A 24,382-nucleotide genomic window follows, 5' to 3' on the forward strand; every position below is an offset into this window, starting at 1 on the left:
AACATATTGTACCATGACAACTCACCAACACCTCAAAACAAAGTCCGGCACTTAGGACAGATTACACATGCAAGTAGCATTCACTAGTATGTTACATGAAGTCAAGATAAGATTTGTAATAGTTCAACCTTGATATTCTCTTCTTAGTTTAGGTCTCATTGTGCTTTCAAGTTATGTCTGCATGGAGTTTTTAGTTTCTTTCATTCTTTCAAATATCATTGTCATACATTATCTATCTTTTGGCACTTCATGGGTAGACCATTCATCAAAATAAGAAAAAACAAATCACTTTAAAGCATGATTAATGACTTCTGTGATTCTTAAGACTGATTCCCACAGTGATTTGTTGATTGAAATAAGTGCATCACCCACAACAAGCAGGGCTAACATAAGGCATCCCTGCATGTTGTATACTGGTAATGCAGGAGAAAACTCAGAGTTCGGGACTGAACATGAAGTCCAACGCTTGTCTCTCTGCTGCAGCCACATTTGGATGCCAGAGGTCCACACTCAAAATGACTCGGGGTCCAGCATCTTGAGGCCCTTCAGAAACAGCCATAGATGCAATTTTTTATTTAAAATACAGCATAGTACATATCAAAAGATGGATCACATTCTAAGATGTTTGTGAATCACTTACTATAAAATAATAATATCACGCTTTGCAAGGAAGTCTTATTCTTTGTATGTGACTTAAGTGATAAGAGTGCACCAGTAAAAAAAAAAAAAAAGACTAACAAAATTCATGTTTAACATTTGTTTCATCACAGGTTCATGAAAATGAAAAAAATGCCATAATTTTCTTCTCACTATGAAACATATTGCTGCAATTTATAATAAATGTGTATTTGAACATTGTTAATGATTCACCAACCTTTGTGGGAAACACTATGAAGGAAAGAATCATCAACAAGGAGACAGTGTCCTTCTGACCAGCACTGGGGCTCTCCTCCAACCACCAGTTCACATAAGGATGGAGTCTGCAGACCTTTAGAGACATTTGTTTTTAAAATTTTAAAATAAAATCATGTCTTCTTCCTCAGCTAAGTAGGTTGGGCACTCCATCCCTGGCTATGTTTAAAACAGAGAGGATTACTGCCAGATGGAGCATACAAAATAAGCTAAGGGGAGATGAATTTAAACCCTGAAATAAACAGTATCACATTATGTAATGGTTTAGCAATTTATTGGGGTATTGTTGTTTTTTTAAGGTAAGTAAGTCTGATATCGTAAATTGTATTGAAAAGTTTTGTTGCAAAGAGCCTGTCGCATATCATCCAACTCTGGAAGGCATTGATACTGATACTCACCAAGATGACAACGTAGGCGTGTATTAGTGGGTCCATATGAGCTCCCCAATGTTGCTCCTGGTCCCAACAGCCAAAATCCAGCAGATCCTAATGTGTTGCTGCTTATAAATGTGCGAAGGGACAAAAGTGTGCGGTACGTGCTGGGACAAGAGCGGCAATTTCCTGCCACACAGACACCTGCACTGTATAAAGGAAAGATTACCTGGCCCTAAAAGAGATAAATTAATATGAGTCAGACTCACGCATAACAATTTTAGAATAATAAACATCATTCCTACATCATTTAGGTCATTTAGCTATATAGTGTAGATATATTATACACACACACACACACACACACACACAGGTCTCTCTCTCTGTCTCGCTCCCACTCTCTGTCACATGCAAGCACACACACACACACACACACACACACACACACACACACACACACACACACACACACACACACACACACACACACAACACACACACTAATACCGTATATGTAGACTGACGGTTGGATGGACAGATGACAGACAGACAGATAAATGGATAGACAGATGGACCATGTGTTTCTTGGCCTGTAACTGGTCTGAAAACTTTTCTTGTGTACCTTTGGTCCCAGAGATGTCCAGCCTAATTTTGAATCAATGCCTCGTTGGTAAACAGTCTTGAATTCAGCCAAGATTTTAGAATAGTTGGCCTCCAAAACTTCAATGTCATGTCGATGAGCATCTCGTGGAAAAAAAGGGACACTTGGGACATCTGGCAGGAAAAAGAGATGAGGCTTCTGTATAGCAGAGAGATCATTCAGTCTGACCTACAGTGAGAATGATAGGAAATCAATGATGGATTGCTGGCAATGAATCTGTGTGTTATTATTTGGAGGTAATTTTTACATGGTTCATGAACATTTGATTTGTTTATGTTTGAAAAGTTAAATTCTACCAGTAAAAAAAGCACTTGTATGGAATAAACTCGTACCTGCTCACGGAGGCCCTTATGAATGCGCCCCATACCCACCCAACTATAGCGCTTGGCATACTCTTGCAATGCTCTGTACAGTTTCTTGGCTTCTGCTGATGCCTGGACTGGGAACAATGTGTGGCTCAGCACTGGGGTGAGGTAGCCCTGTCCTGGCTCCTCGTCCTCCTCAATGTCCATGGAAATAAAAGGAGTAATTTGATCACTCCTTGACAGCTTGGATCGTGCACTACTCTTGGTCCCGGCACTGCCACCACCAAGAGACATCATGGACCGTCTTGAACCAGACTTGAGCTTTCCGGCACGGGAATGGCCTGGGATTTGTAGGTCGGAGCCCATCCGATAACAATGCCACAGAAAAAGTAACAATAGAGTCCAAAAAAGGCCGTTCAATGAATGGACACCCAGGTCAACATATGGAGGCAAGGGCAGGGTGTTCATTGACCAGTGCATCTTTTTTTTAATTTTGGGAAGCTGAAAAAGAAACCAAATAAGAGATTCTGTAACATGCTGTAAAGTCATCTCAGTGCATTTTTGATAAAATAAAAATGTTCTGGTTCATAAATAATTCTGCTGATACCTCCACTTTGTATGCCTCAACCATTCAAAATCTCATCATGAATGTGATGTTTGTGATTGCAGTGATTTTTCCATAAACTACACAGTAAAACAAAAAGGTATAAATGTTCCAATACGCCTTTGCCTACTTCACAAATGTATTTTTTATTTAAAGTGTCACAAATCATGGCAAGAACAGACAAGGCTATGCCAACAAATGAGGCTGATAGGCTGCCCCAGTTTCAAAAAGCCGACTCATTATTTTGTTTCTTCATTTTAATCACCCTCGGGGTCACAGGGAGTTGATGTCTATCCCCAAATGAACCTGGAGGAAATTAGTGCAGCATTTAGGACAGGTTTCTATTCATCACCTAGCCTTTGGGTTTATCTGGCTGTGACACTGACATGGTCCTATGTGTTCCATCTGCTGATCTTGGTAGCAGATGAGGGCCCAAAAAAGCCTAGGAGCCACTTCTCTTTGGTCATACAAAAGATTTCCATGTGTACCATGGCTGTTAATGAAAATTGAGGAAATGTTGTAGTGCAAACATTCACTATATTTTTAAGTCTAACCACTTGTGAAGAGCCTAGTTTGTTGCTTATTTAATTCTCATGCTTTTCCCAAAGTAATTTGTCATGACTTTAAATTTTTTTAAAACTGTTTCTGTTAACTTACTTTCAGCTGTTGCTGAAATGCCAACATTGTGACATTAACATCGCTCACCAGGCCTCTGGAGATATTAATGTGATTTTAAATAAGAATAAGATTTTTATTTTTTTTTTGCACCAAATGTGATGTGTTTGCGTATGGGAAGGGGTGCTCTGACGAAGTTTCTACTTGTTTTTAAAGATTAATACAATCGTTTGCACATCTGTCTACACGCGTGGTGAGCTCTTCTTTTGTGATTTTCTGTTTCAGGCGGATTCATTTCATAATGAAGTCAATTACATGATAAATGATGTTGCTGCCCATATTCAACTACAGCACGATGTGGAATCATCAAGCAGCTCCAACAAATTATAGCCCCCCAGTCTTTTTTTTTTTTTTTGCGTCGACTTCAGCATTCATTTTGTTTTTGCGTCACCACAGCCCCCACCGCTCGGCTGGTTCATGTTTAATGCCCGCATTCCATGTTAGCGCAAACAACCAACCATTACAAGAAACAAGGGCACAAAAAAGATGGTTGCCATGCATATATTACGACAAACGCAGGGCTTGAACTGAGCAGAGAGGAACTGCGTGCTTCATCTCACATCTCCGTGATTACCTTGATGTACCACGCAGCGTTGTTTCGGACGCGCTCCTCTCCCGTGCTGGTGGACAGCTCCTCAGGCGCACGGAGACAAAATGTGGATCTCTCCTGCGCGTCGCTGCAGTACCGGCGCGCAACCGCTAGGGCGCACCTGACGCTTCAACACAAATACCCTCACATTATAGCCGACTGCGTCAACAACACGATAACCAGCTAGAGGCACATCACCAGCATATACGCCACCGCGTTACCGGGGGCCTAAAGCAACAGGATACGGTCCACCTGAAGCAGCACACGGAGATAAAGGTAAGCGGCAGACGGCGTTCAGGCGGTGGGCAGCCTCAGCACAGTGATGGCTGGTGCCAGAAATCGTCCTCTGCACAAAGAGGGCCGAGGGAGGTGCGAGTGGTGCCTCGTTATCATTTTGTCACCCGCCAGGATGGTTAATTTCATCGAGGAAACGCCTCGAAAAAAAAACCAAAACACAGCAGACACTGCTATCTATTTTATAGAATAAGGTTTAGAGTCCACCTGCGGCAAGGGCAGGTTGGTTTGATGAATTCTAGAACAGCGATCATCTGGTATGTTTCAGATTTTAGGGTAAAAGCCGGAATATTTAACCCATTGCAGTCTGTGCTGTGTGGCTGGACATCTGTAAAGACAGCTTGAATGAAATAGTCTTAAATGTTTCTGTATAGTGTCAATTGGATTTCTATTTAACAAACAGAACCGAGCGTCTACAGTATCAGATAGCACCTATGCTCTAATCCGATTCATTTGGGCCTCTGTAGTGTAAACACATGATCCGCTCCAGAATTATGACGGCATTTTATCCTGACTGCTTTACTATTCATTGCTATTTATAATAAACACTATGTTGCACTGCAAGATACAGTAAGTGTTGTTTGTTTGTGTGTGTGTGTGTGTGTGTGTGTGTGTGTGTTCTACATTATCGTTTGCTAATCAATTTCCTCAATTTAATTATCAGGATATTCAGTTCCATTCAAAGCCATGGGGTTCACACGCCTTGCTGTGATGCTGTCTGTCACCATGATCCACCTGGTTTCAGGTGAGTGTGCATCCCTCCACAGTCATGACCTATTACATAGTGTTTTGTTTTTTCTCAAATCTATTAAACATATTTGTCTCCTGTTTATTCGTCATCTCTTACTAACTAGGTTTGCTTTCTTTCTGTTTGCTGTTTTCAAGCAACTAAACACTAATAGTCCCATGTGTATCAGGTATGAGCTTCATGACTCCTGAGCCCGATTCACCACCCACATCATCCCCAGACTCATACCCACTGGGTGGCCTGATCCACGCTGCCCTGCAGAGTAAGGGATATTTAGGCGAGGCTTCTGCAGGCACAGGTACTCAGATGTTTATGGCTTAGATAGTACACCTACAGTAGAAATGAGAAATTACATCATTGTGTTGAACCTTTGAACTACGCAGGGACCACCACCAATCCGACACAGGCGGTACCTGCACATAGGCAGACTGAGTCTACAGCAACGGTCATCTCACCAGGGTTGCTCACCACATCTTCAAGTTCCTCCTCTGTGGCTGGTTCAAGAAACACCATGTCCTCACTCCCTGTAGAGGAGGAGACAACCACCACTCTGATCACCACAACCACAATAACAACAATGCACATGCCAGGTACGTCTACATGCATACCATCATCTGGCATCATCTGCTCTGTAAGGAAAATTTAAAATGCTTGAACAAACAATTATACTTTTCATCCACGGCATCAGAGATACAGAGTTTTCAGTGGTGCAGCAGTGGAGAGAAATTTCCAGAGAATAACTGTGGTTGTCATTGCAGTTTTGTTCATTTGTTTTTTCCGAATGTCTTTGAAGATACATCAAACAGGTAATCTGGATAGACAAGGTAACATAGGCATATTATAATGAAATGACAAAGTGGTCACTCTAAAACTTTAGCTAGTTCTTAAAGAAATTCTGTACATGTACTATATATTATTTTTATAAAATTGCTAGTCTGAGTGGTCATTATTTTTAAGTATTTTTAAGCTATCGTCAAAATACACCTGTTATGAAACCATAGATATGTATCTGCTAATAATGCACATTACCTTGTGTAACTAATTAAATATATAGTATTGATTTTGGAGTTTTAACTCTCTTTTTGGGCCATAAATGTTTAAAACATTAGTTAATTGCAAAAAATTTGTATTTGCTTCAGGCCTTAATTGTACAAGGATAATGTGCTTTTTATATTTCACATTTCAGGATCCATTCTTCATATATGCATTGAAGATTGGTTTACCACTCTGAAATATTGTGAGAGAACTACTGCTAGATAAGTTATGTATTTTCCACATAATCCCAGTGAAACATCTTTAACTGGAATTAGGGGGCGGGGGGGGGGGGGGGGCTGGCAGTGAGAAGAGAAGGAGATGATAACCATAAAGTAGCACAAGGAAGTAAAAGTGTCTGGATTTTTATGTGGTCTTATGTACCCAAAAAAATCTCGACAGTAAAGTCCAAATAGGAATTTAAAAAAAAATTCTAACTATAATTCTTATAAGCTTTAAAGCAATGGGTATGAAAAAGTTTTGCAATTATGAATAAATTAAACTGGTTCGAGTTGACATGGCAACTGTTATCATTGGAGTATTTTAAGAAAGGAAGTATTAATTTGACAAATCAGCCACGCATCATTGTCATCATCCAGAATACTAATCAAGATATTGTTTAGCCATCATTCCTTCAGTGACGATTATGACTATCATTAATGCAGAAAGAGTATCGTCCAGTGTCACAAGTGGTTTTAAGTGAAACAGCATCACTCTAAGTGCAGCTGAAGAAGAGCTGTGTCTTATTCTCATCATAAAATTAAAGATACCTTTTCAGCACTAACAGCTGCAGATGACAGTCGGGAACCATCATGTTGTAGGAGGGAGGCCGGTCAGCGGCTGTTTGTTCATCCTCTGAGGAGAATGAAAGATGGAGAATGAGATGAATGATCAATGAGTGTGTGTGTGTGTGTGTGTGTGTGTGTGTGAGTGAGTGTGTGTGTGTGTGTGTTTGTGTGTGTGTGTGTGTGTTTGTGTGTGTGTGTGTTTGCATGTGACAGAGAGTGGGAGCGAGACAGAGAGAGAGACCCACTTCTGTTGACTCCAAAAAAACACCTTCCAACACTCAACAATTGAAATTGGCCATTGAATCGGTTTGTTTAGTCAACTTTTTTGTTCTTTTGTATTTTATAATTTATGCGTAAAACTAATAAACAATTATGTGAAGATCATTAGATAAAAACAAATCTAACAAATATATAAAAAAGAAATAATTGAAAGAAAAATTAATACAAAAGGCAAAACTGTCCTGGTTCTTTTTTGAGTGAAGCTGTTGGAAATGTCTCAGACATATTCACCATGGCAAAATAACTGTGCCCTAAAGACCTTAGTAGGTAAATTAAACAATAGTATTGCTGACTGTAGTTTGTAGTTACACACAAGTTTCGTCTCATGCTTTTCACAGAAGAGTTGCTGTGGAATTTTTTTAACACATTTGATTTGCACGTTTCAGGGTGTTGCTGCCTATCCAGCTATAAACAGCTATTTTTGTGACATGACTAAGATTTGCATCTTTCACAGCTGTCCTACTAGATGAACAGCATAGGAAGATCTTATGTACCTGTACTGATTTTTTTAACTTCCTTTTAGTTTTGTTAATGTTTGTTCTTTGGAATAAAAAAAATATTTTTTTTACACTTTGAATACCAGATGCAAAATCCACGTCAGGAAAACCCTTAAAAACTCTCCTGATATGTTGTGACTGTATAATTACTGCTTTTACTTTTTTTTAAAAAGTCCCTCTTTGTTTAATGAATCTTTATTTTAGCTTTATATATCTGAAATGCAATTTTAATTCGAGTATAACAGTATGGAGAGCACTGGAGACATGACCTGTATGAAAGTATTTCTTAACCAGCAGAGATATTCATGGCCCATCTATGACCCTAAGTCTGAGGGAAGCTTCCTGTTACCATTTAATTTAAGAGTTGTCTAAGTACACAATTCTTAATTAGAAGAGAACCTCAAATAAATCACATTGAACCTGTGCCGGGCATTGTGCTTGCTGCATGCTCCATTCAATACTTTGCTGACAAGACTAGTAGTTCTTCATAATTTGCTAGTCTCTGCCGTACCAGAAGCATGTGAGACTGTAAGACGCAGTGGATATACAGTTCTCACACGTTGATTTTGTCATGTTATTAGGGAAAGAAAACTAATAGACAAGAAGAGCTGCTTTGGTTAGCCTTTATTAATAAGCCTCTAACATCTTAATTCATCATGTTTTCCTTATAATCCCATTTTATTTTGCATTGTGCCAACAGTACTGTAAATATGTCATCATCTCTTATGGATACATCTTAATTCCAAAATTCCAAATATAGTTTTGAAAATATCGGCTGGAAATACAGCAGTGATCATATTCTTCAACCCTTAAACAACTCTTACTGTGTGAGTCATACTGTTACAATTTAAAATTATATATTTACTGTATATTTACTATTCCATCCTGAGATTCCTGTCTAATCTTGTCTGTCAGCCTGTCCATCACCATAGCAAACAAGAAGGGGCTCAGAGCTGATCCCTGATGCAGTCCCACCTCCACCTTGCACTCCTCTGTCACACCTACAGCTCACCTCACCACTGTCTCACAGTCCTCATACATGTCCTGCACCGCTCTAACATACTTCTCTGCCACTGCAGACTTCCTCATACAGTACTGTATATATTCACACCTATTCAATGTGCACCTGGACATAAACTTGTTCTTATTCTCCTTCTGCTCCCTCCCTGTTTTCACAGTGCAATGCAATGCAACAATGTCAGCAATGGAGGATGTTGTTGAGTCACCAGATCCTGCATCAACATCATCATATTCCCCTTTGGAATGCACCTACAGCATTACTGTGTACGCAGGATACGGTGTGGAAATTCAGGTACATTATCTCCTGTGAACACAGAAACGTCCGTCTTTTCAAAGACATTTCTCCATAGTCTTTTTAATCTGGTCTTTGTGCTGAGTATCTTGATTCATGCGTTCCTTTTTTACTTTTTGGTTTTGAAAAAATATTTGACTATTATATTAAAACCTAATTTGAGTTTCTGTTTTGTGTGATTTCTGATATTTGTGAAATTAAATATGAGTTTAGAAACATTATCAAAGCCAGTGGATCACAGTTTCACTCTAAGGAATAGTGCTATGGTTGGTAGTATATGTTTAGAAAGAGAACTACTTCTGTTTATTAGAATTTTAAGAATACATGTTGTCAGTAATTACATGGAGGATAATTATGATAATGTAGTAGCTGTATAGTCAATCACCGACACATTTAACTGATAAAATTCAGATTAGACTCACAGGCAACTCGGTTCTTAGTGTATATTGTGAGTTTATTTACTAAAAGATGGCTACCAACACAATTTGCATCATTATTACCACTTTTCTCCTCTAGGTGAGGAAGGTGAACCTGTCAAAGAAAGAGTCTCTGACGATCATGGGGTATGGAGGTGTGGGACCAGAACTCTTAGCCAATGAGACCTTGATGAGAGAGGGTCAGGTGATTCGCAGTACAACCAATCAGGTGTACATACACTATCGCAGCCTCCAGCAGACCAACCATGGCGTTTTCAGCCTCCATTATCAAGGTAAAGGAACTCCTAAGTTTTCAGGGGATGCTTAGGAATGACCGATCATTACACTGGTGCTTGGAATTTATTTTCTTTGCAAACAGTCAAAGTCATTTAGGTTGTGAGTATTAAATGAAGAAAGTGATATGTAGTTGAAGTGAAGACCTCTATGCCTTCATCTTTAGAACAGTACACGTATGGAAGATGTGTGTTGTCTTGACACAGACAAGAAACAGACTTCAGTGCTATAGATAAGATTTGGGATTTTGAAATTTTTAAAAAAAAGGAGAATTTCTGAACAGCACATTCCATACTGCTAAACTATAACCCAAACCAAGCGTCGTTGCTAGTCTCAAGACAGGCATTTGAAGATGCCACCTGCTTGACTGAGTCACCTTTGTCCATCTGGCAATCACGGTGGTGATGTAGGAAGTGAAGACAAACCCTGAATAACAGTATCAGTTAAACAGTAAGTGTTAAAGATCAGTGTATAATCACATGAATGTATAGGTTATAATGTCCAGTGTGTTCATATTAGACATTCACAAAGAGATGAATTTAACTTATAATTTACTTATTTCACCTGGGTTCTAAATTTTCTTCTGTCCTTTCAACATCAACAGCCTTCCTGCTGTCCTGTCCGTTCCCTCTGTCTCCTGAGGGCGGTGGGGTGACTGTGACGGACATCCATCCTGGAGGTCAGGCCCACTTCCACTGTGATCCAGGCTTCCAGGTCCGCGGCCATGAGGTGGCCACTTGTGTCAACACAACACAGCCGCACTGGAGCACACGTGAGCCGCAGTGCGTCGGTCAGTAAAAGGATCTGGATTTGAATTAAATGTGACGGTTACCACACCAGCTATTGTTTTGGAAATAATATGTGGGGCATTATTTTTCTTTAGCTGTGTCTTGCGGAGGATGGATTCGTAACGCAACCGTGGGTCGGATCCTGTCTCCACCCCCGTCATCTGTCAGCAACCACAGCAATGGAAATAATCTCAGCTGCCATTGGTTAATAGAAGCCAAGGAGGGACACAGACTCCATTTACACTTTGAGAGGATTGCGCTGGACGAAGATAATGATAAGTAAGTCTGTTTGTCAGTGAATGTAACTGCTTTTACGGTTAACGGATTACACCCACTGATTCCAAACCCAACAGAACAGATATACCTTATCATTTACGTTTGTGTTTGTTGTGATAATTGATCATCTTCTGACACATTCCGGACAGATCAAATCTTAATTTTTATGTCCGATAATTGCTATTTTAATATTTTTTTGAGTTTTTGAGTTTTTGGGCCTCAAGTAAAGAATTACATCTCACTGAGTCATTCTAGACATCCTTTCCTGCTTATGACTAGCAGCTGTTTAGTTTAATAGCTCTGAATTACTTACTGTATGTTAGTAGGGGACAAACATGTCATAAATAATAATTAATGAGTCACAACTAGATGTCCCAGCAGCAGTCACAGTTAATAAAGAGCAAGTCATAATTGAAATGGGTTTCAATTCATATGTAGTTATGAATTAATCTTCAACAAATCTAATTACAATGAAATGTTTATTTATGCATGACAGAAGAACATTTATTTTTTTGTAAATTCTATACATATTACATATGTATAGAATATATTCTATGAATGAATGAATGAATGAATGCTTTATTTCGAACATGTGCGCAGAATAACAACAAAAATGAAGACAACAATAAAACTAATAACACACAAAACATTCTCGAAAAGGAGTAGGAAGAAGCATAAGCTTATTGAATCCTACCCCTTCTTCACTTCTCCATTGACATTAATTTCCCAAGTACAAAAAACAAATAAACAAATGAAGTACTAAACATATATACAAGAAAAGACAATAAACAGAAAAATAAGTTACAAATAGAATTGATAGAAAACACCCGCTTTTTAAACTGGAACATGCTTGGACATTGCTTGAGCTCCACCTGTTCCACACCCTCACTCCACAAACAGAAACACAAAAACTTTTCATTGTTGTACGTGTCCTCTAATGTTTTAAGTTGTGCTCCCTCCTCAGATGATAATTCCCTTCTCTATTGAAAACCATTTTTTGTATATTACCAGGAACTGTCTTATGTATTGCTTTGTACATGAGTTGTGCTGTTTGAAAATGAATAATGTCAGTGATTTTTAATATTCTGGATTTTAAGAATAGTGGGTTTGTGTGATCTCTATAACTGGCATTGTGAATTATTCTTATGGCTCTTTTCTGTAATACGGATAATGAATTTATTGTACATTTATAAGTGTTGCCCCAGACCTCTGCACAGTAATGTAAATATGGTAATATGAGAGAACAGTAAAGAATATGGAGTGACCTGTGATCCAGAATGTGTTTGACTTTGCTCAGAACTGAAATGCTTCTTGATAATTTACTTTGTACATATTTTATATGAGCTTTCCAATTAATCCTGTCATCTATTTTCATATACCCTTTCAATATCCACCCCATCTACCTGTACATGTGCTTCAATGTTCTTATTGCAGTTGCTGAATATCATGAATTTGGTCTTACTTAGATTTAATGATAATTTGTTCCTGTCAAACCACATTTTTAATTTGCGTATTTCATCAGTGACCCTCCCCATTAGTTTGTGCAATTCCCCCCCAGAACAAAAAAATGCTAGTGTCATCTGCAAATAATGCTAATTCTAATACCTTTGAAACTTTTCATATGTCATTTATATAAAGAATAAACAGTTTAGGATCCAACACTGACCCCCGTGGGTCATATGTTACATATGTATAGAATATATACAAATATTTTTACTGTACATCGGGTGTATTGGTATTGAGTATCTTCAAAATGAGTTGCATTCATATATCCCTCATTCAGATGTTCATCATAAGATCTCCCTCCCTCACGATCACCAATCAGGGTTCTTTGTGATTTCTTCCTTACAGGTTAATTGTGCGCGGTGGAAACAGCTCCCTGTCACCACCGCTCTTTGACTCAGACATGGATGATGTCCCAGAACGTGGGTTGCTGAGCGAGAGCCCCACGCTGTACCTGGAGCTCACAGCTGATTCATCCTCAATTCCTCTTCTCTTAGCTCTGCGATACGAGGGTGAGTGGAATGACTTCAGAAGATCCTTTTCATTGTTTTCCACCACAGTAACGCAGACAGAACCACTTTTACTCATTACTGTGAAAAATGCATTTTGCATGAACTAATTTTAAATTATTCAATGCCAACGGATTAAAAAGCCACAGAATTATAGTAATCTCAAAAAAATAGTCCAGGGTCATCCCCATTTTTTTTGGTAAGCTGCAGATATTATTTATAAGGTACTGTATCCAGTAGGATTTCTTGTTCCTTTTTAAGGGTGACATAATTTTAAAGTTACAGCCCTCCCACGCTTCAGTGGGATTTATTTTAGGCGGAGAGTGGAGACTCCAACTGCTTAAACACAGGCACAAACTGAGACTGATGGGTTTTGTTTAATGTTTTTTTTTTTAGCTTTTGATGATGAGCATTGCTGGGAACCCTACACCCCCCATGGAAATTTTAGCAGCAGTGACATCACATATCAGCTGGGCACCACTGTTACATTCACCTGCTCTCCAGGGTTTGTCATGGAACAAGGATCGGGGACGATTGAGTGCGTCGACCCCAGCAATCCCCACTGGAACGACAGTGAGCCGATGTGCAAAGGTAAATTTGGGGGATGAGCCTCTGCTGTGTTTTGAAACAGCATATCCAATAATATGTCAAGCCTGACACCAGCAGCTGGTCTTCCTTTTCATGAACTGAAATTAATTCTTTCACTAATCTCGCAAACTGATCAAAATATGATGAGGGATCAGAAGGGGTTCAGAGGGCCTGTATCTGCAAATATTTACCAAATAGAGTTGCATCATGGTGTTGGTGTGTCTGTATCTCAGTGTGTATGACGTTATGGTTTCATGCCTTCGTTTTAGCACGAGGTGCTTTGCACTGGAGTAAGTGTGAGAAGTCATCCATGTCCTCTGTCTAAATCTAATTAAACGTGTTAAATGTGTTGACTTGGAAGAAAGTACAGTGCTAAATTTGGATATTATTGCTGCAGTTTGCATCCCAGAGTTGTTGTCTCCCTGCTGACAGACTGTTGTCTTTGTTTTGACCACATGCTGCTGTAATAAAAAGTAATGATTTTATTCTCAAAGCAATCATTACTTCAGATTCTACTTTTATTTATCACATTTTGTGCATGTCTACCTAATGATTACAGGATAATAGCTAAGACAAAACTACAAATAATTCACTTCTGGTGACACTATTGAAACTATTCAGATCAATCCCAAAGAGAACCTCAGCATCTTCATCTCTGCTCACTGAAAGACATGGATGTTTAACTGATGACACTTTCTTCTTAGGCTGCTGCTCATGAAGTCATTTAATAGTCAGGGCCGTCTGAAACCTTTATCACTGTTCATTTAATTGTGTCTTAAGTTTCTCCTCCAGTTTCAAGAGTTTTTTTTCCTCTAGTTTCTTCATCACCCCTTTCATCAGTCTTCCTCTCAGTTTCTGTTCTCTCCTCTGCTTTGTAAGCTCTCTGTGGAGGAGAATTAACTGAGCCCTCAGGTACAATCCTGTCTCCTGATTGGCCGCAGAGCTACTCCAAAGGGCTGGACTGTGTTTGGCAGCTCCATGGAAATGAGGAGAAACGCATTGAACTGGATATCCAGATGTGAGTTCATGCTGCCTCAGTTTGTTTTTCTGTGTTGAAGTAATGCACAAATCCAGCATGTGTGGAAATAAGACAGCAAATGTTATGTAAAAAGTATGTAATAAAAATATGTAGACATTTGTATCAGCAGGAGTATTAACCCCAGATTATACATTTCGCATCATTCATAATTCCATCCACAGCTGCAAACATTTCATATTTTCTGTAACAAATTCTGCAGTGTCAGTTTTAATGTCACTGCATCTGCAATATCAGATACTTTTTTTATTATGTAGGAAAACCTTTTACTAATAACATCCGGACCTTTGTACATGCCAAGGCTTTTCAGCTGAATATTTCTAATGAAGAGATTTGGCAGGAGATTGTAGAAAAGCTTTGGATGACAAAACAGACACACACACAGAAATATTGTGCTGTAATTAAAAAAAACATTATATTAATTAGCATGCTAGTGTGAAATTATGAAAAGAAAAAATGTGCTTGATACGATGAAATAAAATTCAGATTTTACAAACTTCCTCTCATTTTTATCACCATCTTTCTTCCTTGAAGTTTAAATATCCGCCACAATGATGTGCTGACCATTTTTGATGGACGTGATCTCATGTCCAATGTGATCGGACAATACTTGGGATCTAGGGAGCGTTTCCAGGTTGTCTCTGGAGGGTCAGAGGTCACCATTCAGTTTCAGAGTGATCAAGATGATTCCAGTTTCATCCTTAGTCAGGGATTCCTCATTCATTATCGCGGTAAGTACAACCTTTAAATTACTTTATGACAGTTATCATTATTGAGGAAGAGAGAAGAAGAGCCAGTGTAATTCTTTGTTGCTCTCTCTCTCTATGTGTCATGCAGAAGTCGAGCCTAATGACACCTGCCCTACCCTCCCTCAAATTGACTTTGGATGGATCAGTTCATCCCATTCCTCCCCTGTGAGAGGCAGTGTGCTGACCTATCAGTGCCAACCAGGATATGACATCAGTGGCTCCGACATCATCACGTGCCAGTGGGACCTCTCCTGGAGCAGCAGCCCACCTTTATGTGTTAAAGGTGAGATCACTAGTGAGGCATGCTCTCAGGACTGTCTACACAAAACATTTAAAATGCAGTACCCTTGGAACATATTTGTTTAATCATACAAATTTTTGTATTATTTTTTTAATCCAAAAAGGAATTAGGTATGGCATTTTAATAGGGTAGCTTTATGTGTGGTAGGAGGTATCATTTTGGACACAGCTAAGCTAACTCTTTTTCTCTGTTCCCACTGCCTGTCTTGCAGCATCGTTCAAATTTTTTTTTTCTCACATCATATATTCATTCCTCCGTCAGTGTTACTTTTGATCAGTAGTTTTGTGCTGAATCAAGTCTAATTCAGGATCTGGTTAGATGCTGTCTTACATGTCCCATTTTGGTTCCACAGTCCAGCAGTGCCCTGATCCAGGAGAGGTGGTAAATGGAGCGCGCTCGGTGCGTCCTGAAGCAGGTTTTGCTGTTGGAACAGTTGTCCGGTTCTCTTGTAATCAGGGTTATCAGCTGGAGGGTCCAAGCCAAATTTCATGCCATGGACGAGACACCGGTACCCCCAAATGGAGTGACCGCAGCCCAAAGTGTGTCTGTAAGTTCCTGTCCTGTTCTCTTCCACATTTTTTGTACTCCAGATGCTTAGTGCTTCAAGTTTAGAAATGAATCGTAAATTCATGAGTGTCCTTTATGCCTTTGTTTACCCTGATCAGTGAAATATGACCCGTGTCCAAACCCTGGTGTCCCTGATAATGGTTACCAAACCTTGTACAAGCACAGCTACCAGGCAGGAGAAACCCTCCGTTTCTTCTGTTATGAAGGTTACGAACTGATCGGGGAGGTCATTATCAGCTGCGTTCCTGGCCATCCCTCTCAGTGGAATAGCCCACCACCTTTTTGCAAAGGTAACGATTTCCATCGTCTCAACAACATCGAATTATATATTATATATGCTCAAGACAGTTTTTAAGAGAACCTAATAGTGAACATTTTCAAACAGATAGTATTCCCTTTATGTTATTTCTGTCTTTCTTATCAACATTTCACACAGTGGCATATGAGGACCTTCTGGACGACCATAAATTGGAAGGTGATTTGTTTTCTTTTGTTTGTGTTGAGTGAGAAGGTAAATAGGTTCATCGTATTGAAATCCTGTAAAAGGAATTTCTTTTTTTAGCAACATTTAGTGGCTATAAAAGAAACAGCGCTGTGATAAATGCTACAGGAGGAAGCTTTTATGTTTTTAAACCCTGGAACATGTGTGGGATATATTGAATATTTTTCACAGTGAATATAGCAGAGAATTATATCACAAGATGACATAACATCTGGCAGGACTGGACCATTTAGCTGTCTGTTTTTGTTCTATTTCATGTTTTAGAGTCAATCAAAAAAAAATAGGACAGTTAATGAAGAGCTTTTTTTTGTGATTTTTAACTTTCTGGCTTCAGTGTCCCAGTCATTTGAGCCTTCCCATCAGATCCTGAGTGAGAACATTGCTTTGGCTATAATTCTGCCAATCATCCTGGTCATCCTCCTGATTGGAGGAATTTACATGTACTATACAAAGTGAGTACCTTGGGAAGTTCAATCCCACACACACAATAACCGTTCACTGCGGCTACAATACAATTTTTTACTTTTCGTTCATTTTTAATCATGGATAATGCATTCCTAATTTCTGAGATTGCATGTATTTTTATTTTCTCCATCACAGCATATGCAGACTAGAATGGAAACCACTCTTCTGGAAGTCTCTTTCTCACACACACTCTTACAGTCCCATTACAGTTGAGTCGGATTTCAATAATCCTCTTTATGAGGCAGGGGTAAGTATAAAACTGACACCTCTTCACGTTTTTGTCATTTTGGAGTTGCAACAGTTTTTTACTGGCTGAATTTTCCTTTGACCACAGGATACACGGGAGTATGAAGTATCTATTTAAAGGAGAAGTCCAGAAGAATTAAATTTTTTGGACAACAAATAAGGCCTCATCCCCTTATCATTCATTTTAAATGATCTTACTATCCCTGTATTTCTGACTTGTGGAAGTGCTTTATTTTAATGTGCTGCACTGAGATGGTTATCTGCCAAACATGGGTCCTACTGTCTATATTATTAGGACTGGTGCCTTAAAAAGGGTAACAAATTAACATCAAATAATTAATACCAGTGTGGGAATAATAAGAACTTGAGAGGGTAAAAGAGTGAAAGGAAATGGAAATTACTTGTAAAATTGAAGTTATGAGGCCATTTCATTCGAGAACTTGGCAATACTTTATTTTTAACTGTCAGAAGTGACAGTAGTGAATATAGAGTACACACTGAATGTTTTTTTCTTTATTTTCTATGTCATACGTTTCATTTAAAATGTGAAACATTAAAATGAAGAAAATCTGAATTTCTGTCATGACAAATGAGTGAAATCAGCAGTCATTTTCTCTTTGCTTCACTTTGTCTTTATTGCTGTGTAACACACACACACATCTACATGCACACACACACATACACATATACACAAATTGAATGTAAATATTTGGCTTAACATTGAATGAGGTTGATATATATTCATTTATATATACATAAACCTCATGTACACACATATACAAGGTGGCAGGAGGTTATATATTTTCATTATATAGGTAATGAAAATTCAGTGCCAAAATATAATGTTGAATACTTTAATGTCCCTAAGTGTTTTATCTGTTATTGCTGTTTACAAAGACAGTGTTAATTTTATTTGCTGTTTCTGGAGTGCGGTGTCACCCAGCGTCACATGACATATAAGAAAAAGTGAAGATATGAATGTCATTATGCTTAGAGCATGCACTGATTGTAAATTATATTGCTTCTGCTCAAACTTGCCATTATCATTATAGTTATTGACAGTTATCATTGTTATCAGATTCGATGTTGTATGCACTATGTTGATGAAAAATTACAAACTTGGCTGCTTGCTGTGATGCATTATTTATAACTGTTTTTTTTTTTTAAACAGTGAATGTAGTCTCATTCGCTTTGCCAGATGAGGAGACTTGCTTTGTAGACTTAATTCTTATCATCAGTAGCATTTCTTTGCTTCATATATAATTACACTGTTTTGAAGGCAGTAAATTATTTGCTGAATTGGAAATAAAGTCTCTGTTGAATGGTGTAAAACTAGTTGTACTGTAATGTTTTTTGTGTTTCAAAATGATGAGGCTGCATTTAGATTTAATTTTCATTTACAAAATCATATATATAGTATACTGTATTAAAATAATTAAGTACAGTAATGCGTATAAGAAAGAAATAAACTCCACTTTATTGTCCCCAAACGGGGAAATTATCTTTACACTCATGACCATATGATACACATATACTGTATTTATGTGTTAAACATGCATATAAATATTGTGTACAGACCCCTGAAACATACACACAACACACGAGAGGCCTGTAAGCATGCAAGTTAGTTCAGGGGGAGGCAGAGTAAAGGGCAGCAACTTCGGGGTTGGTGACCGAAGATGGTTGGTGATCATGGTATGCCCGCTCTACCACTGAGCCACTGCTGCCCCATATAAGCACATAATAATGTATTTGTTCTAGTTTTCAGAAAGAAAACTACAATTATTTTCAAAAAGTAGAGGAAATGTGTAATATGATATTGTAAACTACAGTATATTATGTAGCAATATAAATTAGTGCTGCATCCACTCCAGAGGGTGGCAGTAAAGTGCGGTACAAACAATAAAAAAATTGAAAGTAGAAGAAGAGTAAAGCGGAAGAATATATTATATTTGCATTTCCGAATGACCTATTTAGCTTCTAGTGTTAGCATCGCAGAATAATCCGTTGTCCAGCCATGGAATTGGTTGTATATAATTTAGCAGTTACCATTGTCATGGTTAGTGTCTGATTTCTGACCCAAGAACCGACATAAAAACAAAGGAGTGTTATTATCTTAAATTGTTTTACAAACGTAGTTGTTGTTAGCCATGTTGAATTAGCTAGGCTGTGTACGTTTATTATAACTTGCACAACGTTCATCTTAGCTCTGTTGTAAATTTGTTTCTATGACTTTTATTGGTCAAATTAGCTGTCCAGCAGGTTTTAGATCGCTGATGCTTTAATATTTAAGGGTCCTGGCGTAACCAGTTTAACTGTTAAAGCTCCATTGGATGTGGTAAGTACAATTTCTCGTATTTTAACCAATTCTTTTGATTTTATTAAGGATATATCGTCTCAACAGCTAAATAGATCCCAGTCAGTGCTATTGTGTTATTACTATACCAGCTGAACTGCAGTTGTAGCATGCTGTGGTGTTGCACACATTATGCTGTTAATCCAGCGCCTAACAGCTAGTTTAATAGTTTTAGATAATATTGTCTTTCGTCTTTAAATGTCCACAACACATCCGTGTGCTTCCAATGTGGAATCAAGTGATTACATTGAAGGATTATACATGCTTTTCCTGAGAGGGGTCCCCCCTGTGTCCCACAGCGACTAAGTATGAAGACACAAGGGGTGTGGTTGAAGACTGTTGTTTTTTAATCGAAGACATTTTTCTTTTTCATTAATGTAATAAATCCGGAAGTTGCATTAAATGGGCTTCTCAGACTTTTAAAAATCTGAAAAATGCAGCATGTGTTTATGGACTTCTTCTTTTTTTTTTTTAATCCATCATCCCTAAAAAATAAACAGATACTCTTTCATTAAAACAAAGGAGCGTGTTTCATCTGTTAATGTCTTGTTCCAGCATTGTCATGACTACTATTGTGTCATTGTGATGCTTGATTCAGCTGTTTTATTCAGCCCCATACAACCTGGAATTGTAAATGTTTGGCATGAATATGAATAAATACTGTATACCTCCCCACTGCATCTCAGGATGACATGAATATCTTATGTGTTCGCAAGTACAATGTTTGAAAGATCAAGCAGAGTATGGATTTTGTGCTGACTGGTTCACATTTAGCTTTTCAGCTATATTCCTTGTATCCAAATAACCTCATGTCCTTATTTGTATAATAATAAAATAACTTCAGATTTAGCCATGTCTCAGTAGTGTTAATTGTATAAAATAACCGGTACCAGTTAAGACACATCTGAAATAGTGAGTATTCATCTTGTTTTCTTAGTATTTCTCATGTTCTATTCAAAGTTTGTTAAAAAGATAATCACTGTTGTTCCTCTGTACTGCAGTCAGGACGTTCCTCCTCAGCCCCATGTCTGCTGAGGCTTCAGTTGGCGGTGATGCTGCTGACTCTGCCCAATCTGCTGTTTCCCAGCCTGCCTTTCAGAACACAGATGACCTCAGAAATCGGGGTCTGCTGGGTAGCAAGTATGTCAAATTGAATGTGGGTGGCTCTCTGCATTATACCACTGTACAGACATTAAGCAAGGAAGACAGTCTGTTGTGGAGCATATGCAACGGAGGAACAGAGGTTACCATTGACTCAGAAGGTGAGTGAAGGTGTTGGATTTATATTGTTACTCTTATTGTCTTCAGTAATATTGTGTCATTGATGTCATGAATTTTAAGGTGTCATGTTGAGTATGAAGTAGGTTTTTATCTTTTGTCTAATAACGTTTGACTTCATATAAATTCCCAAATCGTGAATTTATTACTGAATATATTGATACCACCCCACTAAGCATTAATATCTATGTTCTTCTGTTATACATTGCATTTCATGCGAAACAGTCTTAGCATGCACTGTGGCTTGCTTGCTTATTGTAAGAGAGGAGTCTTAAAAAATGTAAATGACTCAAAATAATTCTTCCTGCTGTCCCAGGTTGGGTTGTTTTGGAAAGGTGTGGCAGACATTTTGGGCTTGTTTTGAACTTCCTGCGAGATGGTTCAGTGCCACTTCCAGAGGATCAGAGAGAACTGGATGAAGTTCTAAAGGAGGCCCAGTACTATCGAGTTCAAGGTCTCATCCAGCACTGCCTCAGTGCCATGCAGGTTATTGATTGTATATTTTTTGTACCTTTTTTAATGTCTTAAAAGCTGAACATCCATACAATAGCAAATAGCTATAGCAAAAGTGGTAGCGTGTTGCTATTTGTCACCCTAGCTAGTTTTTCCATTGTCTTAATCAAAGCAAGCTTGGGGTCTAGCAATTTATCATTGCTAGCTTTGGCATTGATAGAGGAATGTCTCATCCATTGGTTACACCTTAAGGAAAACAAATAATTTCTGAAGTTCTCCCATCTAACATTATACATGTACTGTAGTTCAGGTCTTCAAACCAGAGCAAAAAAGTCAATAACATCACTTTAGACTCTTATATTCACATTATGTATTACATTAAATAAAGTATATGCTGGTAATACAGAAAAAATAACAGTTAATGTACTGTATTTCGATGTGTGTTCTATGTTTACCCCTAGAAACAAAAAGATGTCTTTGAAACTGTGTGTCGTATCCCCATGATCACCTCAGCCAAAGAAGAACAGAGGATGATCGCTTCATGTAGAAAGGTAAAAAAAAAAAAAAAGATCACTCAATCAAATGGAGCCTCGTGAAATAAATATTTGGTATGAATTGTCCAAAGAGCAATAAAGTATTACACCGTAGAGAACTGGAGAAAAAAATAGATGTTTTTAGGTGGGTGTTTCTGTTCGTTGTTTTTTGTTGTTGTTGTTTGTTTGTTTTTCACATTTTGTCTCAAGATAAAAATTTGTTTTCTTTTTTTAGATTAACTTTTAATTATGTAGACACTATATAGATTTATTTAGAAATGAAGTGTGGAGTTGTTGGGGTTCTTTTTGTACAAGCAATGATCGCAATTAATTTCTGTTTCTTTTATCTTTAGCCGGTAGTGAAGTTACAGAACAACAGAGGAAACAACAAATACTCCTACACAAGGTAAGGGTTGAATGTATCAGTCTTCCACAACGTAGGAAAAAATATTTTTGACATACTGTAATCCCTCGTTACTCTCGGTTAAGGAAAAACAAAACAAACCATTTTATTGTTTACGGTAATTTAAACGTTTATGAACCCATCTTGAAGTGCATGTACATGTTGCCACGGCAGAACTAAGTGTTTCTCATGTTCACTTGACCTTCACTTTTTAGTTTGTGAGCAGGAAGTTCTTGAACTTCCCCTTTAATAATCTTGTACTTTTATTCTCTCTCTCTGTCCAGCAATTCTGATGATAACCTTCTGAAGAACATTGAACTGTTTGACAAACTTGTCCTACGATTTAATGGCCGCGTTCTGTTTGTGAAAGATGTGCTTGGGGATGAAATCTGCTGTTGGTCTTTCTATGGTGAAGGCCGCAAGATTGCTGAAGTATGCTGCACCTCCATCGTCTATGCCACAGAGAAAAAACAAACCAAAGTAAGTATGACACAAGGTGCGCATGAAGTCTGACATGAAACTGCAATACATTGATTTGTTTTCCGCAAGTTAAGTGGACGGCAGTCAGTTACATTAGCAAAGTATTAAACATCCATCTTAAAAATCTTTGTTTTTAGGTTGAATTTCCTGAGGCTCGAATCTTTGAAGAAACCCTCAATATCCTAATTTATGAGAATAGCAGAGGATCTGGTCCAGGGGGTTTACACCTTTTAGATTCTCGAGGCTCGGGGTCATCAATTGGAGGTGGCCATTCAGAGGAAGAGGGTGCTGTGGGAGGTGACAGGCGAGTAAGACGGATCCACGTGAGAAGGCATATAATGCATGATGAAAGAGGGCACGGTCAGCAAACTGTGTATAAGGACTAATAATTTGAAGATGTGATAGAGTGACTGAGTGTGTTCGTTTTCTGGTGAATGCTAGCAGCATGAAGGAGATGTCCATGATCATAGCAATAGCTTGGCAGTTGTATGTTACTGCAGAAACGTAGAGGTTGATGTCTGATTTGTAACCGAAGTAAGAGCCCTGAGATGAAAAATGCTTCTGTTTACAAGAAAACAAGTTGTGTACCTAAGTGAAAAAAGTAACTGTCATGAAGAATAGTTGGAAAGAACCTCCTGCAAGTTACTGAATGGGCTTGAAACCCCAACACCGACCCACATTGTACAGCCCACTCTTAATGTGACAGTTAATGATATGCACTGGCACTCCTTGACTTGTAGGAAACACTGTTCTGTGTTCAGTCAGGTTGTAAAACATCAGTAGCTTTCTAAAATTTGACTGATAAATTTAATAAGACAGTGATGAACAGAGTGTGGTCAGATTTAGCCTAGATATTTTAACACTGGAATAAAACTGATTAGCCATTTTTGTGAGGCTGTCTATGAATGAGATTTTTGAGCAGCTCCATTTTCTTTAAATTATTACTGCTGTTGCTTCAAGATGTTTTTTTTATTAATTTATGAACCTAATTTATTGTTTCATATTTAATGTACGCAATCTTTGTGTTAATTCTCAAGCAATTTTTTTGAATGATATGATGCACTCTACTACCCATCAGATTGAGAATTTGCTTCCATAGATGACTAAATATTAAATTGCATTTAATTTCCATATTTTGGGAGGAAACACAACCATTTCTTTAATGTGTTTTATTCTGAGCCATAAACTTTCTCTTTGAGTCCTTTGACTAAGCCACAATTTATTTCAAAAGTAATTGCCCATGCAGTGATGAGAAAGACAATTCATCCCGGGTTGTATTTTTTATTCCCTCTAAGGAGATGATACATGTCTTTCTAATATTTACCAGTGTCTTGCATAAGTCTAATCACTGAAACACTGAATGAGAAGACTGTTTCTCAAACCCTTTAGAAAATCACCTTGAAATACTTAAAAATATGCACTAATAAATCTTCCGTCCAATAGTGGTCATGGGAATGTTCTGAATAAATGACTTAAGAAATCCAATGTTTAAGTTTCATGGTCTTATTTCCCCTTTTGTCTTGGTGTACAATAGTGAAACATACTCAAATACATACATGGTGCAATTAAATT

General features: G+C 38.1%; 3 protein-coding genes across 3 annotated transcripts; 2 read left to right on the forward strand and 1 right to left on the reverse strand.

Annotated features, from left to right (window-relative positions):
* Positions 1–333: 333 nt before the first annotated feature.
* asphd1 (aspartate beta-hydroxylase domain containing 1) lies at positions 334–4,160 on the reverse strand. Its single transcript, XM_068336350.1, has 6 exons — positions 4,103–4,160; positions 2,277–2,750; positions 1,906–2,112; positions 1,311–1,518; positions 875–988; positions 334–543 (listed from the first exon to the last, which is right to left on the reverse strand). The coding sequence occupies exons 2-6, from the start codon at positions 2,727–2,729 to the stop codon at positions 434–436; spliced, it is 1,092 nt and encodes a 363-aa protein (XP_068192451.1). The 5' UTR covers positions 2,730–2,750; positions 4,103–4,160; the 3' UTR covers positions 334–433.
* An 87-nt stretch (positions 4,161–4,247) lies between these two features.
* sez6l2 (seizure related 6 homolog (mouse)-like 2) lies at positions 4,248–18,627 on the forward strand. The gene is made up of 19 exons (XM_068336349.1): positions 4,248–4,393; positions 5,076–5,156; positions 5,329–5,457; positions 5,543–5,749; positions 8,934–9,067; positions 9,584–9,776; positions 10,382–10,567; positions 10,661–10,844; positions 12,693–12,856; positions 13,250–13,444; positions 14,321–14,459; positions 15,012–15,208; positions 15,315–15,509; positions 15,880–16,074; positions 16,193–16,384; positions 16,531–16,569; positions 16,931–17,048; positions 17,197–17,308; positions 17,396–18,627. The coding sequence occupies exons 2-19, from the start codon at positions 5,099–5,101 to the stop codon at positions 17,423–17,425; spliced, it is 2,667 nt and encodes an 888-aa protein (XP_068192450.1). The 5' UTR covers positions 4,248–4,393; positions 5,076–5,098; the 3' UTR covers positions 17,426–18,627.
* Positions 18,628–19,249: 622 nt separating this feature from the next.
* On the forward strand, positions 19,250–24,289 carry kctd13 (potassium channel tetramerization domain containing 13). The gene is made up of 7 exons (XM_068336594.1): positions 19,250–19,645; positions 20,665–20,925; positions 21,258–21,427; positions 21,856–21,945; positions 22,281–22,333; positions 22,615–22,810; positions 22,948–24,289. Exons 2-7 carry the CDS (start codon positions 20,688–20,690, stop codon positions 23,194–23,196), a joined length of 996 nt encoding a protein of 331 aa, XP_068192695.1. The 5' UTR covers positions 19,250–19,645; positions 20,665–20,687; the 3' UTR covers positions 23,197–24,289.
* The last annotated feature ends 93 nt before the right edge of the window (positions 24,290–24,382 follow it).

The sequence above is a fragment of the Antennarius striatus genome, chromosome 16 (assembly GCF_040054535.1).
Source record: "Antennarius striatus isolate MH-2024 chromosome 16, ASM4005453v1, whole genome shotgun sequence".
Classification (NCBI taxonomy): domain Eukaryota; kingdom Metazoa; phylum Chordata; class Actinopteri; order Lophiiformes; family Antennariidae; genus Antennarius; species Antennarius striatus.